The sequence below is a fragment of the Terrapene carolina genome, unplaced genomic scaffold (assembly GCF_002925995.2).
Source record: "Terrapene carolina triunguis isolate 2854851 unplaced genomic scaffold, T_m_triunguis-2.0 Scaffold210, whole genome shotgun sequence".
Lineage (NCBI taxonomy): Eukaryota > Metazoa > Chordata > Testudines > Emydidae > Terrapene > Terrapene triunguis.
In genome coordinates this window covers 45,102,682-45,121,876 of record NW_020664561.1, presented here as the reverse complement: position 1 = coordinate 45,121,876, position 19,195 = coordinate 45,102,682, and the positions used below count along the sequence as shown (strand labels likewise).

Genomic DNA, 19,195 nt, shown 5'->3' with positions numbered 1-19,195 from the left:
ACCAGCCCAAGCCCGAACGTCTACATCACAGTTAAACATCCCCTTAACCCGACTCCCACAAGCCTGAGACAGCTGACAGGTGCCAGCTGTGGGATTTTAATTGCAGTGTAGACATACCCTAAGGTGCCCTGATGTTGCTCTTATGCCACTCTATGTGAGTATCTGACTTACAGATTGCTGCTTGGATAGGGATGTGCTGAAGTTATTGAGTATTCCAGTAGTAAGATGATAACCTGCTTAAGTCCCCATAGCAAAGGTTTAGCACAGAGAATACACTACTCTTGCCCCAAAAGAAAATTAAGGAGGAAGGTCACCTACTCTGATTTTGAGTGTTCAGGAAGCAAATTCCAGCCCATAATGGACTTGGGGTCAGATCTCCCGCTTCTGTAGAGAAGCCCTTGGAAGAAGTCAAAAGAGCAGAAATACACCACATTTCACAGTGCTTCCTTTAATTGTCCTTGCAAAGTGAGGGATTTGGGTTCCTGTAGAATTCACAAAAATGAGATCTACTAATTCCGTGATCCTGGGCACACAAGGAAGTGTCATTCTTCCCCAGAGACAGGAGGCATTCTGTGTGGATGTTCCTGTCTCTACTGGCTCCCATTGCAACCCAGTTCCAGGAGCTGCACTGCCATTTGCTGGGTCCCCTTGGGTATGTCTACACTGCACACTAAGCCCCGGTCTGTGGGACCCAAACTTGCAGACTCACAAGTGGAGTAGTGTTTCCTAGCCCATGCTTGAGCATCCGCACTGCATTGTAAACCTGTGTTTACAGTTGCTGGATCCGGGTTTCACAGCTGTGCTAATGCATCTCTTCTGCACTACACAGACCTTACACCTCAGGTCGGTGGTTTGACCTGCATCCACTCTGCAAAATGACAGGGTTTATCCCAAGTCACAGTAGGATTCAGGCTCTGAGAACCCTCCTAGCAGGGTCCTAGGCCTTGGCTCCTGAGTGTTTGCTGATGCAAGTCAGACTGATTTGTGTGTGGACACAGTGGGGCTTGGGCTTAAACCTGAGTCTCAGCCTGGTCTTAGTTTGCAGTGCAGACAGATATACCCAAGCGTCTGGCTGCCCAGTAGCATCTGCTGGAAGGACACAAGAGGGTTGATGTTATTTCTGGCAGCATTAACTCCTGATAGGAAATCTGAGACAATCTCGGAATGGTGCCAGAGAGAACCACCAGGCTCCTGCTCCACTTGCAACCCCACCAAACCTTTTCTGGTGAGGGAGGCTGGCACCATACACATTGCTGCTTTCCGCATTTTGGGAGGAGCTCTGCCTGAGGAGAGCCCCGGCATGGATCTGTGGAGATCTTCCCACACTAGAGCTTATTCTGACCACTGTTTTAATTGCACAACCAGAGGCATATACATAGAGGCCATTTAGAGTCAGGTAAAAAAATGATATTTTCCTATCAAGAATTCTCTTGTTTGGCTGTCAGGTCATTTCTCATTTGTGGAAATTTAGGCAAATTGATGTTTAAAGTTCTGTAATTTATTCCTTTGGCCACCACCTCTGACTCTGGCTTCTTACTCTGTCCCACCCCCAACTGCCTTAAATCAAGTAGCTATTGTTCCTAGTTATGTTGTCTAGAGTTATGCATTTTATTCCCAATTGTATGGCCACTATTCATAGTGGGTTATCTCCTTCAGTCCTTACTCACTGACCTCAGTGAGAGCACTGCCTCAGTAAGGGCTGCACAATTCCATCCTATATAATCAGGAGCAAAATGTATAAAGGTGTTTGGAACAATTTTAATAGACTAGAAATTAGATTCCAAAGGGGGCAGGGCACTGGAGAGAGGAGGCAAAATTGTCCAGAAAACTTAACAGCCGAAGCACAAAATCTGCTTGTCCATACTTCAACATGGTGATTGACGATGATAAAGAATAATGACATTTTATTCGCCCTTCAAAATATATATAGTACTCACCCCAAGTGAGCAAGTATAATTCTGCATGGCTGATTTACAGCCACTTTTAATTTGTAAAGGAAGAGATTGACTGGAGCGGGAGATGGGATGGCCTTGTTTTTCTGCTTCATTCCTTTCAATGCAAACACTGTTTGCTGTATTTTCAGGTACCAGTGTGGGTGGATACCATCTGTGGAAACATGTGCACTGAAGTGGCAAAAAGTAAATGATTGACGCCAGATACAAGTGCTTATTGTGTGTCAGCGCTGGCATGCTATGAGTGGAAAAGTATAGTATATTTTACAAACTGCCATCCAACAGCTCCCTCCCAGCTGTGATATTAATATGCATGCTAACTGACAAAATACTGATTAATGTCCAGTATCAGGCAGTGGTAAAATAGCATCTGTTTTAATATTAATAAATGAGATGACTAGCAATTTCCTGATAGAGATTACTCATGCATTTCATTTGCTGGTGACACAAGTTAATTGCAGTTAGGAGAGAACATGGTACAGTTAAGTTGGGTTACTGTGTAGTTACTCAAGCCACAGAGTTCAGATCCAAACCCAGCTCTCCTGAAGTTCAGGGGTCTTTGGAACTGGGATTTAGGTTTGGCTTCTATGAGAGAAGAAGAGACTAAACACAAAGGCCCAGGTGCTCAAATGTATTTAGGCACCTAACTCCCATTGGGGATCCCTTTGAAGATCTGGGCCAAAGTTGTTATGATACAAATCTGGATATTCCCTTCCCCTGAGTTTGGTGTGTTCCTATAACTGGTTTTGGTTCAGACCCATTTCTAGTAGTCACCATTGTATTAAATGGAATAACCTGGAATTTCTGGAACCCGATCCTGGAAGTGACTGCTCATGAATATACATCTGTACCTGTACAGAGTTCCACTGAAGCCAGTGTGGCGTTATTCACAGGATCTGGGTCTAAAATAACACATTGTTATGAGGTAACTATGGGCCCCATCCAGCACAAGATATAGGCCTACCTACATAGGAAAGATTGGCCTGCTATGGAAGCCATCAAACAAAGCAAAGAATAAGATCCATGGGAATTAAACTCAAGGTACAGGCACAAGGAGAGAGAGGGAAGATTCATACATTCATAGATTCTAGGACTGGAAGGGACCTCGAGAGGTCATCGAGTCCAGTCCCCTGCCCTCATGGCAGGACCAAATGCTGTCTAGACCATCCCTGATAGACATTTATCTAACCTACTCTTAAATATCTCCAGAGATGGAGATTCCACAACCTCCCTAGGCAGTTTATTCCAGTGTTTAACCAGCCTGACAGTTAAGAACTTTTTCCTAATGTCCAACCTAAACCTCCCTTGCTGCAGTTTAAGCCCATTGCTTCTTGTTATATCCTTAGAGGCTAAGGTGAACAAGTTTTCTCCCTCCTCCTTATGACACCCTTTTAGATACCTGAAAACTGCTATCATGTCCCCTCTCAGTCTTCTCTTTTCCAAACTAAACAAACCCAATTCTCTCAGCCTTCCTTCATAGGTCATGTTCTCAAGACCTTTAATCATTCTTGTTGCTCTTCTCTGGACCCTCTCCAATTTCTCCACATCTTTCTTGAAATGCGGTACCCAGAACTGGACACAATACTCCAGTTGAGGCCTAACCAGCGCAGAGTAGAGTGGAAGAATGACTTCTCGTGTCTTGCTCACAACACACCTGTTAATGCATCCCAGAATCATGTTTGCTTTTTTTACAACAGCTTCACACTGTTGACTCATATTTAGCTTGTGGTCATCTATAACCCCTAGATCCCTTTCTGCCGTACTCCTTCCTAGACAGTCTCTTCCCATTCTGTATGTGTGAAACTGATTGTTCCTTCCTAAGTGGAGCACTTTGCATTTGTCTTTGTTAAACTTCATCCTGTTTACCTCAGACCATTTCTCCAATTTGTCCCGATCATTTTGAATTATGACCCTGTCCTCCAAAGCAGTTGCAATCCCTCCCAGTTTGGTATCATCTGCAAACTTAATAAGCGTACTTTCTTTGCCAATATCTAAGTCATTAATGAAGATATTGAACAGAGCCGGTCCCAAAACAGACCCCTGCGGAACCCCACTCGTTATACCTTTCCAGCAGGATTGGGAACCATTAATAACAACTCTCTGAGTACGGTTATCCAGCCAGTTATGCACCCACCTTATAGTAGCCCCATCTAAACTGTATTTGCCTAGTTTATCGATAAGAATATCATGCGAGACCGTATCAAATGCCTTACTAAAGTCTAGGTATACCATATCCACAGCTTCTCCCTTATCCACAAGACTAGTTATCCTATCAAAGAAAGCTATCAGATTGGTTTGACACGATTTGTTCTTTACAAATCCATGCTGGCTATTCCCTATCACCTTACCACCTTCCAAGTGTTTGCAGATGATTTCCTTAATTACTTGCTCCATTATCTTCCCTGGCACAGAAGTTAAACTAACTGGTCTGTAGTTTCCTGGGTTGTTTTTATTTCCCTTTTTATAGATGGACACTATATTTGCCCTTTTCCAGTCTTCTGGAATCTCTCCCATCTCCCATGATTTTCCAAAGATAATAGCTAGAGGCTCAGATACCTCCTTGAGTATTCTAGGATGCATTTCATCAGGCCCTGGTGACTTGCAGGCATCTAACTTTTCTAAGTGATTTTTAACTTGTTCTTTTTTTATTTTATCTGCTAAACCTACCCCCTTCCCATTAGCATTCACTAGGTTAGGCATTCCTTCAGACTTCTCGGTGAAGACCGAAACAAAGAAGTCATTAAGCATCTCTGCCATTTCCAAGTTTCCTGTTACTGTTTCTCCCTCTTCACTGAGCAGAGGGCCTACCCTGTCTTTGGTCTTCCTCTTGCTTCTAATGTATTGATAAAAAGTCTTCTTGTTTCCCTTTATTCCCATAGCTAGTTTGAGCTCATTTTGTGCCTTTGCCTTTCTAATCTTGCTCCTGCATTCCTGTGTTGTTTGCCTATATTCATCCTTTGTAATCTGTCCTAGTTTCCATTTTTTATATGACTCCTTTTTATTTTTTAGATCATGCAAGATCTCGTGGTTAAGCCAAGGTGGTCTTTTGCCACGTTTTCTATCTTTCCTAACCAACGGAATAGCTTGCTTTTGGGCCCTTAATAATGTCCCTTTGAAAAACTGCCAACTCTCCTCAGTTGTTTTTCCCCTCAGTCTTGATTCCCATGGGACCTTACCTATCAGCTCTCTGAGCTTACCAAAATCCGCCTTCCTGAAATCCATTCTCTATTTTGCTGTACTCCCTTCTACCCTTCCTTAGAATTTCAAACTCTATGATTTCATGATCACTTTCACCCAAGAGACATAATACAAATAATTTCTTTGTTTCATTTGCTCTTCTGTTCCAAGTTCTTGGGACCATCCAGGTCCCAACTCCAGACCCTGAAGTCTACATTTGTTTCTACAACTGTAGCTTTGAACTAACCTCTTTAAATAGGGGGTATCTTCCTAATAGGCTTTTATCTTTCCATATGATGAGAAAAAGGAATTCCTGTCTAATCCAAGATGCTGGATACCCATCCTTTTTAATATGATGCAGCCTCCAAGATGCTGTTTAAAAGCCTAGGAAGTGCCAGAGCCAGTAAACCTGGAAGCTTTATCAGGAGTGGACCCTAAGCAGTTAATTTGTTACCACAGTAAAAGTATTAACTAGATGGATAACATGGACCTGATTCTGATCTCACACACACTGATTTTACACCAGCGTATTTCCAGTGATTTAAACAGAGTAACTCCAGATTTACAGTAGAGAAAGTGTGTGTGGGGAGGGGAGGATAAGAGAGAGGGGGATTACATGTAAAGGAGCAATAATCTAAATGATATGCACGTGCCTATGTAGATAGTAGTTCTGATTTTCTTTTTGAATACCACATTAAAAATATACCCTGTTAGATTTATGGCAACAGTATAAACCACTCAGCTAGGAGATTTATTTTTCTTTTTAATACATTGGACCTTTTATAATAAACTTAGTGTGACATTCATTTGAAATAGAGATCTAGAAATCTACCTTGGTGATAGATGAAACCATCTATATTAAATACATATATAAACACGGATTTTTAAAATTAAAAAAAATCGGGGTCTGTAGATGAAGTACTAATGGTTGGTGGGTTTTTTTTTTTAGTTCTCATACATATTCCAGTGAGGCTATGTACAATACGAACAGAATCAATCTTATTTTTAGAAATGCAATTTTATTGTTAGTGTGGTGCTGGAGGATTGATCTCAGTATTGTATTGTGTTATTAGAAAGCTAGACTGATTGAATTAAAATGTTAATCTAAGGGATAAATGGAAAGCAGCAGCAATTTTTTACATTACTGCTACACATACAATATGGAGAATGGTGAAATAAGGAAAATTAGCCAGAGGATTGTGCAGGTGACAGATGCTATACAATAGAAATAATGGGCAATACCAAAATACTTTAGATTTTTTTTTTTGTATATTTGATTGAAACTGCGATCAAACATTAAATAGTTCCTTTTTTAAAAATGGAAAGTAATAAGCTTGGTATTACAGCTACCAGCGCTGATTCTCCATTGGTCTCTTCATGTGCCATATCGGGGCCAGCTCAGCTTAGAGCCACTTCAGAGCTCCTCCGAGTTGCAACAACTTGGAACAACCTTGTGTGGACCATTATGCCAGTGCACAATAGTCAGAGTAGTGCATTCTGGCCAAGGTTGCGGGCAGGAAGGAGTGAGGCACAGAGGAATTATGGGGGCTCTGCATCAGCCAGAAAACAGCCCTACATTAGAGTTGTTTTGCATTGGTCATATACGCTCCATTTAAGCTCCAGTAGTAATACTGGCTTGGATATGTTTTCTTGTGAGATCAAATTAGCCTTGCCCATATTAAAGGCATTTCGGAGGGTAATATGTATATTTTTCAAAACAACATACTGGCTGATATAGAAAATCAAACAGGGCAACCAAAGTGTGGTGTGAGAATTAAAACCAAGCGCCTTTTCTGTAGCAGGTACCATCAGTGAGTTGAAAATTGTTAAAATGATCCATGTCTCATATAAATCTCTCTCTACTTAAAATGTTGTGCTCTGTGGCATCTCTGCAGGTTGATGTACATGGGGTTACAAGGTCTAAGAGATGCCCTGGGTGAATGGCTTTAATTTTTGCCCCCTACGTATATGAAAGTGGATACTATAATAGAAGGAACTCATTTGTGCATTGGTTCCATTTGATTAAAAAGTCAGCAAGAGAGGGTTGCATCATCAACCTAATATGCGTGGGAAGTGCTAATGAAATTGTGTGGTTATATCCCTGGCACCATGCTGGGAGAATATTCACACAAGCAGGTGTGAGAGAATGAAGTGACTGGGATCAACTCCTCCCCTTCCCCCAGTCCAATACAGTGTGCACCTCTCCTCTCGTGTTACAAACTGAATATAAATCTCTTTTAAGCACCATGCTTCAAATTTCAGTGCAGCAATGTGGCACTGCAGCGCGCAGACCCTCCCTTGTTTTTGAGCCAGGGGAGTCACTCTTTTAACAGGAAGGGAAAAGAAAACCACCTTTGCTTCATTCAGATACAGCTTAACTATGCTAGAAAAATACCACCTGCAGGAAATTCAGTTTAACTGGGACAAAAAATGATTTGCACCCACCAGCTTATTTAAGATAGCATCTTTTTTCAATCAGTACAAAGAACATCTTGGGCTTCCATCTATTTTCTTTTTTCCACAGGGATCCTAATCATTCTTCAGTACCTTATCATTATTATGAACCTTTGGGACCTGATGAATGTACAATGTACATTTCACACGAGCGGGGACGAAAGGGCAGCCATCATCGTTTTATCACAGAGAAACGAGTGTTTGAGAACTGGGCACGGACATTCAATATTCACTTTTTTCAACCAGACTGGAAACCAGAATCACTTACGATAAATCACCTGGAGATTAAACCCGTGTTCTGAGGAATGAATGCACAAGACTGCAATCACAATCACCTACTGTATCAGGCTTCAGGGTATTGAACCTCGCAGAAGAGCAAGGCAATCTAAAAAAGCAAGGTTAACAGGATTTGTGGGTGGAAACCGCTACAATATTCAGGAAGTTCTTGCGAAGGAATACATAAAAGGACATTTTGTATCCAATTGTATTATAATCCAATAATTAACATTGTCCAGCCAGCTCACCTCCTGTATAAGTATGTGATCTGTAAAAAGCAACATGACTATCATTAATGGGATGTTTAATTCATTATAGTTTTTTAAAGCACGTTGCCACTGAATTTTCATAGTGAAAACTTAAAATACTTATTTAATGGAGGTTTTTATGCAGGCTAGGCCAGTATTTTTCTAATTCACAATTATGTGATTATCTTTCATAAGCCTTCAAATCCAAAATGTATTGCTGGTCATATAGAAAGGCCTAACTTCTTGTTTATAAGTTTTCCCTTTGAAAAATATGATTCTATTGAGCATGTAATTAATATTTGATCTGGAAATGTTGTATTTCTTTTTAAAAGGCTGGGCTCCACTCCAAGGTAGAGTCTTTAACGGCAAGAGAATTCCCATGAGAAGATCGTGTGTGAGATGCTACAGTCTGACATTTCACATTAATATGAAAATGGCAAAGAAAATTCCTTTTGATGTAAATGTGCACTTGCAGCTATGATGTCAGGCTGCTCTTTCTTAATGGAGATGGGGTAGAGGGCAGGGCAAGGTTTACTAGATTGTATCCTGGGATATCGCCACCATCTGTGGCACTGTGCGTATAATTAAGACTGAGAAATAAGAGGGGCCACTTCAGGAGGTCAGAGGACTCTCACTAACTCCATTATTCTGTTTGGCCTTTTATACTTCCCACTAACTCTGTAATCCTCCCATTTCCAGCTGCAATCTGCAGACAGCCCGCAATGGATTAAGAGTATGAACTGATGCCTTCCCCTACGATAGGTACTTATGTGATGTTCCTAAGTCTACGCCAACCAGCAGAATACAAATCGTATGGCATCAATCACATGAGATATAACGTTGCCACTCCAAACTCTCTCCCATCCATTTCCCCAGTAACTTTCTTCTCATAGATCCTGGGTCACAGAGAGATTAGGAGCCTGAGTGGATTGAGTTCAGTGGTTCTGAGACTGTCCCCTTGAGGACAAAAAGTAGCAGAACATGGCAGGTTCTTCATGATGCACATGTGGCTAGTTCCTGTGAATTACAGGGATGGACACTAATATTTCGATATATGGAAATTCACAGTGGGTCTTATTGGGTTATAATGTCTTGTGCATAAAGACGGATTTCATTTCCAGTGTTATTTGTCCTTTTACCTCCCAACTACTAAAACTCAAACACTTCTTCGAAGTAATTGTGGGGAGTAATTTACTTATTACATGAATGCTATAATTCAGGCAATAAAGCTCCTTCATTGTACAAAAAGTGAAACCAAAGCTATTGTTAATGGTTGATCTTAAAATGTCAAAAGTCAGGAAGCTCAAAAGTGAGGTGGGATCACACTGGGTGTACACAATTTGCCCAAATTCACACCTGATGGGAGTAGCTGCACCTCCTGTGGAAGTCTGCATCGTACTCAGCCAGGACATAAACAGTGGTGGCATTTGGTTAGAAAATGGGTGTAATGGGTCATATAGCATAATTTGCACCAATTTATGATTCTGTGAGAATCTAAACTGTAACTGCAAAGAGGTGGAAGGGATGCAGCAAGTAGGATAGAGCAGTCCTTCTACTTTGTCTCAGTTGGTATTTTTTCCCCTGCTACTTACTCCTTCCGTCTGCAAACCCCTGAATGCAAAACTAGTACAAGTTACACTACTTGGCCAATTATTTACCCCCACGCTCTGGCCAATTTCCAGCTGATGTTTAATTTCCACCATTTAGGGAAGGAGTTCTCAAACTTCATTGCACCATGCCCCTCTTCTGACAACAAAAATTACTACACAAGGGAGGGACCAAAGCTTGAGTCCTGCTGCCCCGGATGTGGGGGCCAAAGCCCAAGCCCCATCACCCAGGGTGGGGGGCAGGGTCAAAGCCGAGGCAAGGGGCTTGTAACCTGAGCCCTGCCACCCAGGGCTGATGCTCTCGGGCTTTAGCTTCCGTCCTAGGCCATGCGGCTCAGGCTTTGGCCTGGGGTGATGGGGCTCAGACTTCAGCTTCGGCCCTGGGCCCCAGCAAGTCTAAGACAGCCCTCATAACCCGATTAAAATGGGGTTGTGACCCACTTTGGGGTTCTGACTCCCAATTTGAGAACCGTGGATTTAGGGTGAGCTTCCCAGCCCAGGTAGACAGACACACACTAGCTCAAGTTGAGGTAGCTCGCTAACAATGAGCACCGAGGATGTTGTGGCACAAACAGTGCCATGGGTTAGCCACCTGAGTACAAGCCCTCTTGACACACACACACACCGGATCCCTAAACAGGTGACTAGCCTGTGTCATAATGTCCAAACTGCTATTTTCAGCACAGTAGCTTGAGCAGAGGTAGCTTGTGTCTGTCTGCCTGGGCAGGCAGGCATGGTTCCCAGCTGCCGTGAAGACATACCCTTAGTGACTGTGTTTTATTCCTCACGTGTTATGTCATGGCACCTTAGACAGAAAAGAATGGATTTTAAACTAATGATTATGTGAAGAGCCATTTCACCCTGGCTACTGGCGGCATATCCAGCACATAGTGAACTTTAGTCAACTTAAAATTGGTGAACTTTAGTCAAATTGATTTACAGAGCATGTTAATGGTCACTGTAAAAGATGTTGTTATAGATTACAATGGCTCCTAGGCTGCCATAGTGACCTGTCTTTTAGTTACTTTATTATTGGTTTAACGCTAAAAGGATTTTGGACGTGGTAAAATATAGCGCTGTTAGGATATGTCTACACTGCAAAAAGAAACTGGCAGCACACAGTCTCAGAGCCCGGTCCGTTGGCTGCGACTCAGGCTGTGGGACTAAAAATAGCAGTAGAGACGCTCAGGCTCGGGTAGGCGCCCAGGCTGTGAGCCCCTCGCTGCGTTTCAGCACCCAGGCTCCAGCCCAAGGCTGATCAGCTAAACTGCTATTTTTGGCCCCACAGCCTGAGCCCAAGTCAGCGGACCCAGGCCAGCCACAGCTGTGCTGCAGCTCTTTCGTTGCAGAGCCAATGTAGCCTGAGGTCTTCTATCACTGTGTGGCTGTCAGGCTTGCATGCGACATGCCGCCATAGTAAAAATCCCTAAGAAATTGTAGTTAAATATGGGTTAAACAGTGTACTGGTCCCTTTTCTATATTAACTAGGAATTGCCAGCCTGGATTAGAGGCAAGGTCCAGCTCATCTAGTGTCCTGTCACCAACAATGGCCAGTACCAGATACTTTGGGGTGGGGGTAGGAGAGGGGAACGAGAACCCTGCAGGAGGCAGTTGTGGGATAATCTCTAATAGCTAATAGTTAGAGACTGGATTTAGCCTTGAAGTAGGAGGTTTAATATCGTTACCAGTAACTATTCTATAATCTGGTGGCTGCTGTTATCCATTAAATGGCCAATGACTCCTCTAAGGTATTAGGTGGCTAGCTGCCTCATTAGATACCTAACACCTCCATTTAGGTGCCACTGACTTTTTTCAAAAGTGCCACTCTGCTGCTAGCTAACCCTAAGTCCTCTAGGTGCCTATGAGTCCTCCAATCAGCATTCACAAAGCCACCTCAGCCCACAGGCCACCCCCCCCCACCACAGCTAACACACAGTTTAGGCTGGGTGCCCACCCCCCCAGCAGGCTACCATCTATCTTGTCAGTGGGGCCTGGTCCCATAGGCATGCACTGAACATGCAGCTGGCGGGGGGGGGAAGAGGAGGGTTGTGGGGGCTGGATGCAGGCTACTAGTAGGTAGGGTTGCCAAGTTGCTAATGGAACAAAACTGAACACCCCTGCCGCCAAGGCCCTGCCCCTACCCTGCCCCTTCTTTGAGGCCCCGCCATCCCCACTTCCTCCGTCGCTTGCTCTTCCCCACTCTCACTCACTTTCACTGGGGGTGTGGGAGAGGGCTCCGGCCGGGGCACAAGATTGGGGCATGGGGGGTATGGGCTCTGGGTGGGGCCAGAACTGAAGGGTTCAGGGTGCAGGAGAGGGCTTCAAGCTGGGGCAGGGGTCCCAGGGGCACTTCCTGCGCCTCCCAGGAGGCGGCTGCCAGGTCCCTGCAGCCCTGGCCAATGGGAGTTGTAGAGCCTGCACTCGGGGCGGGGGAAAGCGCATGGAGATTCCCTGGCTTCCCATGCGCCTAGGGGCTGCAAGGACCTGGCGGCCACTTCCAGGAGCTGCACAGCACTAAGGTGGGCAGGGAGCCTGCCTTAGCCCTGGGCCCTCACTGTGCCGCTGACGAGACTTTTAACGGCCGGATTGGTGGTGCCAACCAGAGCTGCCAGGGTCCCTTTTCGACTGGGTATTCCGGTCAAAAAACTGGATGCCTGGCAAGCCTCCTTGTAGGCCCAGGAGCAGCACCCACCAGGGAAACAAGGTAAATGTGACAGAGCTCAAGAATGAGCAGGACCCAGAGAAAGCAAGCGATGCAGGTTTGGCTGCTGGGGCAGCCAAACGGATGGCTTGGCTTAGGTGCCTCATGCCAACAGAGGGTTCAGAGCTCAGGATCAAGAGTGGCGTGGGTGCCTGGCTCTGATCAGTAGCCAAGTGTACCAGGCCAGCCACTTAGATACTTAGGCAAAGACAGGAGACGGGCTTCTTTCTTGGGCATGTTCCTCCTAGCTTGCTGAGGTGGCTTCCTGCTCAGCTTGCTGGTTTCTGGAAAAGAAACAATATCCCTTAGGTGCCTGGGACTGGCACTACAAAGGGATTTAGGTGGTGCAAGTGGCATCCCCAGGTCCAAGTTAGGCATCCAGGCTCCTCCACATGCTGCGTGGGCAGAGTTAAACGTGTAAGGGAATGGCTATGCTGGAATCAGGGTGTCTGACCGCAGCACATGTAGCCAGACCTGAACCACCTTTACCCGAGCTGGCTTGGGGTGCAACAGCAGCGAAGCCATGGCAGCTCAGGCTGCAGATGTGCAGCCGGGCCCCCGAGCTAGCCCACGCTGACGTCTGTGTTGCCGCAGCTTCACCAAACAAGCTAGCGCAGCTATGTACATCCCTGTGCCATCACGCACATGCTAATTGCAGTGTAGACATACCTTAAAAAATGGGAGTCTCAGACGCCAACAAGCTAGCCAGCTAACCAAGCCCATAGGAAATGCTGAGGTGAGGGGTGTAGCCTTAGCTCTGCCCATAGGCAGCGGGTGAAGCTTCCCCTTGGGGAGGCGAGCCCCTGTCTGCCTTTTCTAGCCGAGGGCCCCTCCCCACTCTGTGCTGTCTGCCTCTCCCTGTGGCACGGGGGAGGAGGGCTGAGAGCCCAGCCCTAACCCCCCTCACAGCCCTGCGAGCTCTGTCAGGGCCACTGGGTGGGGGAGGAGCGCTGAGAGCCTTGTCAGGGCCACAGGGCTGAGCACGTGAGCACCTCCACCCCCCACGACCCTGGCCAGGCCCGGGGGTGGGGGTAAGGGGGGAGGCTGAGAGCTTGGTTGGGGCTATGGGAGGGTGGGTGTTGAAAGCTCGGCCCTGGCCCTATTCCACCCCTCCACTCCCCCATCTCCTGAGGCCAGAAAAGCTCTGTGCCCCTGCCGTGGCTGCAGCAGGGAGCGAGAATGCCTTCAGGCCTGGGGCCGTGGCAGGGGATTTTTTTCAGGGGGACCAGGGCCACAGAGCTATCACTCCCCACCCCCTCCACCCCCTGGCAGCACGAGGTTTGGGGAGTTAGGCACCAGGCTGGACCAGTGCCTCCCTACAATTGGCATTCACAGCCATGAACCCACTCCTGGCGTTAGGTGCCTGAGCCAGTCAGCCCTTTCTCAAGAAAAACCTCAGAGGTGGTGGTGGTGGTGGGGGTCTGCTTTTAACCGAAATCCAAGGGGCAAGAGCATTTACCCAGGATGTGAGAGTCAAATCCCACCCCCATGTGGACCAGCCACCCTCCCAGGAGAGTGCCCTAAGCACTGGGGTACTTGGGAAGCATGGGGGGGGGGGTGTCTTGATCTCTCCTGTTGCTGCTCTTCCACTGTGTATAATTAAGTAGTTGGGAAATGTGGGCGGGGGCGGGGGAGAGAGAGAGGGGGAAAAATATGAATGAATTGCTATTGGCCAGTGGGTAGGACATTCTCTGCTTCCCCACCTCGTAGGGGCTGCGGGGGAAGAAGGGGCAATCCCATAGACCTTACTAGTCACAGAATTTGTCATGCCTCCCTTCCCTGCCCCCCCCCCCCCCCCCCCCTTACCTGTAATCTGAACCCTTTTTTTTTTTTTGGCAAGGGCTCTATCCTGCAGCAGGACTGGGATCCCCCTGCCATAATAGTGGGAGTGGGCTAAAAATTCAACAAACAATGCAGGAGCAAGTGGGTATCACAGGGTGGGATGGGAGGAGCAGTAAGAGAGGCATTGTCACTACGTACTGCTGCTGGCAGTGGTGCTGCCTTCAGAGCTAGGTGCTGGAGAGTGGCAGCTGGCGCGGGAGGAGGGGAATTTATGGTGTTTGCGGGCTATTTGTTTAATACCGCTCCCATCCCACACTATAGACACTGTTGCATTTCTCCCCATCCCAAAAGCACACACCCCCCAGTTTACACACCACTGCCAAAAAGCATCTTCTGAGCCTAACTATGGGTTGGGCCCCACAGGTGAGATTGGTTGGGGCTGAGAATCCCACCAAGGCCCATGAGTTAGGCAGCAAGTCACTTGGTGGTGTCAGGACTGAGGCAGCTGCATGTCCACCATGTCAGCATCTCAATCTTTACCAATAGAAACGTATGTGCCTACAAGGCATTTGATCCACAAAGGAGGTTTTAGCTCAGCACTGCAATGTCTAATTTTAGTCACCGTGCTGCCTAATAAAATCCTTAGCCTTCAGTTGGGCATCCAGACTCCCTATGCAATGCAAAGGAAGAGTTGGGCACTTAAAAGTGGGATTCACAGCAGGAAGCAAGCTGAGCCAATAGGAAATGCCAAGGACAGGACGTATCTGTGAACTAGGGTTCTGGGCCACTCAGCAGCTCTGGAACAGCATCAGCACTCAGGCAGCTTTGCACATACCTAACTGGTGAAACTTAGGTGCCCACACTTAGGATTAGATGGCAGCTGAGTAGTGATTTTGAGCCTGTCAGTGGTGCCTAAATGTTGGACTTAGATGGCACAGTACCTTTGTAGATCAAGCCCCTAACTCTCCCCCTATGTTGTATGGGGAGCCTAAGTGCCAACCTTGGGGCTGAAAATTCCTGTGGGCGGCAGGGCAACTAAGGCTTAGGTATTGGAACGCTGATCCAATACCTAAGTAGCTTTAAGGATCTGGGTCTGAGTTCCCCCATCTAATTAAGCAGAATGTAGAAGTATTTCTTAAGGATGCTTCAGCGTTTAAGCCAAAAATTTCTAAGGAAATACTTTTCAGACAGTGTGTAATTAGAACTCTCTGCCACAGGATGGGGATGAGGCCAAGACCTTAGCAAAAGGGATTGGATATTTATAGGGAAATAAATCGTTTTTAATTTTCCCCCTCTAGTCCACACAGCAAAAATGACTGGAATACAAAATAAAACCTAGTGAAGTCATTAATTTTTAAAAATACTTTAATACTATTTATATTTACAAATGACCAAACTGCTTTTTTTCTACGTTTTGAAAAGTTGTAACTGTCTGCTACATTCCAGCCTGGTGTGGAGTTTTAGAGTATAGTTAAAAACATATCTTAAACTAAGGATTGGTAATGGTAAAGGCTGCCAGGCTTGAGATGTAGTGCTACTGGGCACCACTGTCCTTATCTGCTTTGTACTGTCATTCTAGACCTGTCACCATGATTGTATTGACTCATTAGCTTCAGTGTGCATCACCTCGGATATTAAAAAAACCATTGTAAAACAGTGTTTACAGATATCAGTAATTTTAAGATCTACTTAATCTTAAACTTGAACATCTAACATACTTTTTCTTCTCTGGCCAGCTTCACTACAGTGGTTGTTTTTCAGCTTTAAGAACTATAACTCTAGTGTGACATGTTCAACTGGAATTGAATATGACAAAGGGAATATCTCTGCAACTCTAGAAAAATATTGCTTTTGGTTTCTGTTTTTTTAGCACAAAGATGTCCAGCTAAAAGCATTATGATATAAAATAATAATTGTGTGCACTTCAAACAACCTTTCATCCAGGGATTTTTAGAGCACTTTATAAAGATGGATAAGTACTATTTATGCTCATTGTTACAGATGCGGAAATTGAAGTATAGCGGTTAAAGTCCAGATCCTCAAAGGTATTTAGGCACCTAATTCCCATGGGTTTCATCTAGGTAACCTGGCTTAAAGTCATGTTACAAGTTAGCACCACACTTGGGAATAGAACTCCTGTTAACTAGTCAATGCTCTAAGCATTCGTGTCAGGAACCATCACTTCACAGACAGCATCAGTCATTTCAAATGGCCTGTGCACAAAAAAAATCCCTCATTTCACAATATACTACATACAGTAAATATTCACCCAAGAACAATTAAATTAAAATAATAATTTGAGTCCACTCCTGCAGTCCTTTCTCAGGCAATCTTTCCATGGGCTTCAGTGAGCGTTTTACTCAAGTAAAGTGTGAGGACAGTGAGGCTTAGAGCTCCAGGAAAATGTTCAGAATGACGTACAGAAGATGAAGCAAGCAAATGAGAACTGTGCCACTAGATCCTGACCTAACCCTAAGGATAGTTATTCCTGCAGTTCTGGAGGAAACAGTAGTAAGTTAGGGAAGTTTTCTAAGTAATGTTTGTTCTGTTTCTTTGGCTCCCTGACATAAGTTGATTATAGCTGCCCAAGCACTTATATGGCACTCATCACCATAGAATCTGAGCAGCTAAGGTAATCTGGCCCCAAAAGAGTGGAAACCAGTGGTGGCATAATGGCAACCACATGGTACTAGAGGGGATTACTATGTGAATATTTCACACCTCTCCAGCATTTTGAATTCAGTAATGCTGCATATTGCATACAGCACCCTTCACCAACCATACTTAGGAAAAAAATATGATTATCACCCCTAACTGATGGAAATTAAATATTTAATTGGATATAATGAGTCCTATTTCTATTTCAATTAAATATCATAGCTGAAGGACAAGAAACCGTAACAGGTAAAAACACAGTTGAACAGAAGTAGAGCATATTTGTACGATCAGCAAATTGTAACTAAAAAAATGGGATATTCCAGGAATCAGCATCTGAATCTTTACTGAAAGGAAGTTAAATTCAAATAGCTTTGAATTAACAGCTGTCTGTTACAGAGCAGAGCAGTGCAGCTAACGTATATGTCAAATGTAATACTGTCCAGGGAAAACATTCTGGAGTAACAGACTCCTTTAAAAATGTGTAGGAAATATAAAAGAACAACTGGAAAAGTCAATACGATGGGGAGACCTCCACTGAGCTGGGGCAGAACAATATAAACATGACGTGGTTGGGAAATGGCCACACTTGCAGCACAAAATATTGGTTCCCATCACGGAGTTCTTTAAAAATGTTGCTTTAACACATGTAAAGTAACAGAGAAAAGTGACTATAAAGGGCCAGGCAGCGCTTGCAAAGTGGAGTCTCAGTGCTCCAGGGGAAGCTCTGGATGACAGTGCCTCTGACCACATTTGTAGTGCAGCTGTTGTGCCATATCCCTTAGGAGAGTACTGGCTGAGATCCTGCTGACAACTGCAAGTTCTGTAGGGAAAACACTAGGAGCAGCCCAGTGCAGGAGAACCAGAAGGCTGAGTTGTTTTAGGTTTTGCTGTTGTTATAAAGGCAACCCCCCAACAGGGGGTAATAAAGAAAAAGTCAAAGGGATATATTTTCCTCACCTCCCACAGTGGTTGCACCCATGGTTTGGACCCTATCTAATGTGTGTGGATAGCATGTTACGGGACAGAAATGCCACCTTCTTACATGCAGATACTGGTATATATGGTTACCAGTATTCAGAGGATTGCTGTATTTTATTTTTCAGTCTCATTACTGTATCTCCTTTATGACCATCTTTTATGTAAATCAATGCTATGGTCTCACCTGGAATCTTCTAATTCCTAGTTATTCCATCATAACAGTGATAATGCAGAAAATAGGAGGGTTACATAGATGGGCTATAAAAACACAGGCACGGAAAGGCTTCTGTATGAAGAGAGAATGCAAAGATCAGGACTACTTAGTTTAAAACAAAAACAACAAGGAGTCTTTAAGGTGACACCGGACTCCTTGTTGTTTTTGTGGATACAGACTAACACGACTACCCATGGCAGAGGGGAGGTGACAATAAAAATACAAAATAAGAAAATGTATAGCAAAGGTAAATTGGATGCTCCTATTTACCCTTTCATTGCAGTACAAGAGCATGGGGATAATCAGTGGAACCTGAAGACAATACAATCTAACCCATAAAAGGAAGTACTTTATTACATGATGCAACTGTAACCTGTGCAACTCCTTACCACAAAAATTACAAACTAACAAGTAATAAGATGGTTAATAAGCCCTCCTACCGCTACATTAAATAGGATAACAACTCTTCCTACAAGAATAACTAATAATCATAGAGCACTGTCAGCTGTAGATCTCAAAATGCTTTACAAAGGAGGACAGTATCATTTCCCCCATTGTAAAAATGGGGAAACACAGAGAGATGAAGTAATTTGCCCAAGCTCACAGCTGGGAATAGAAACTGGGTCTCTCAAGTCCCAGTCTAGCGCCCACCAGGGCCAATGCAACCACTAGGCAGCCAACTAGGGCGCCAAGTGTTGGGGGCGCCAAAAAGCGGTGCCCCCCCCCCCAAATTTAAACAACGGAGCACCAGGCTGCCGCTGCTCCCTGCTTCCCAGATCCAGAGGGGCCGCCAGCAGCGCGGCTAGTCCCTCCCCCTGCAACAACCCCGGGCACAGCACACCCCCGCCTGCCAGCCCCTTGCAACAACCCCCTCCTGCCCACTCCTCCCTTGTGCAAACCCCTCCGTGCCACTGCACCCTCTGCAACAACCCCGGGCACAGACACCCCCCCGCCTGCCAGCCCCTTGCAAGAACCCCCTCCTGCTCACTCCTCCCTTGTGCCACTCCCTCCCTGCCACTGCACCCCCTGCAACGAGCCCCTTTTGCCTCTGTGCAATCTCTTCCCTGCCACTACACCCCCGCCCCCTCCATCTCTTGGCCACCTCCACCCCCTGCAACAATCCCGTGCACCCCCCTCTGCCACCTTCA

General features: G+C 45.3%; 1 protein-coding gene across 1 annotated transcript in view; it reads left to right on the top strand.

Annotated features, from left to right (window-relative positions):
• Positions 1-7,922, top strand: part of LOC112109826 (alpha-N-acetylgalactosaminide alpha-2,6-sialyltransferase 5) — a 94,228-nt gene extending 86,306 nt beyond the window's left edge. The window contains exon 5 of the mRNA XM_024204501.1: positions 7,654-7,922. Coding sequence (XP_024060269.1) covers positions 7,654-7,885 — 232 coding nt within the window. The 3' untranslated portion in view covers positions 7,886-7,922. The remainder of the gene's footprint in view (positions 1-7,653) is intronic.
• The last annotated feature ends 11,273 nt before the right edge of the window (positions 7,923-19,195 follow it).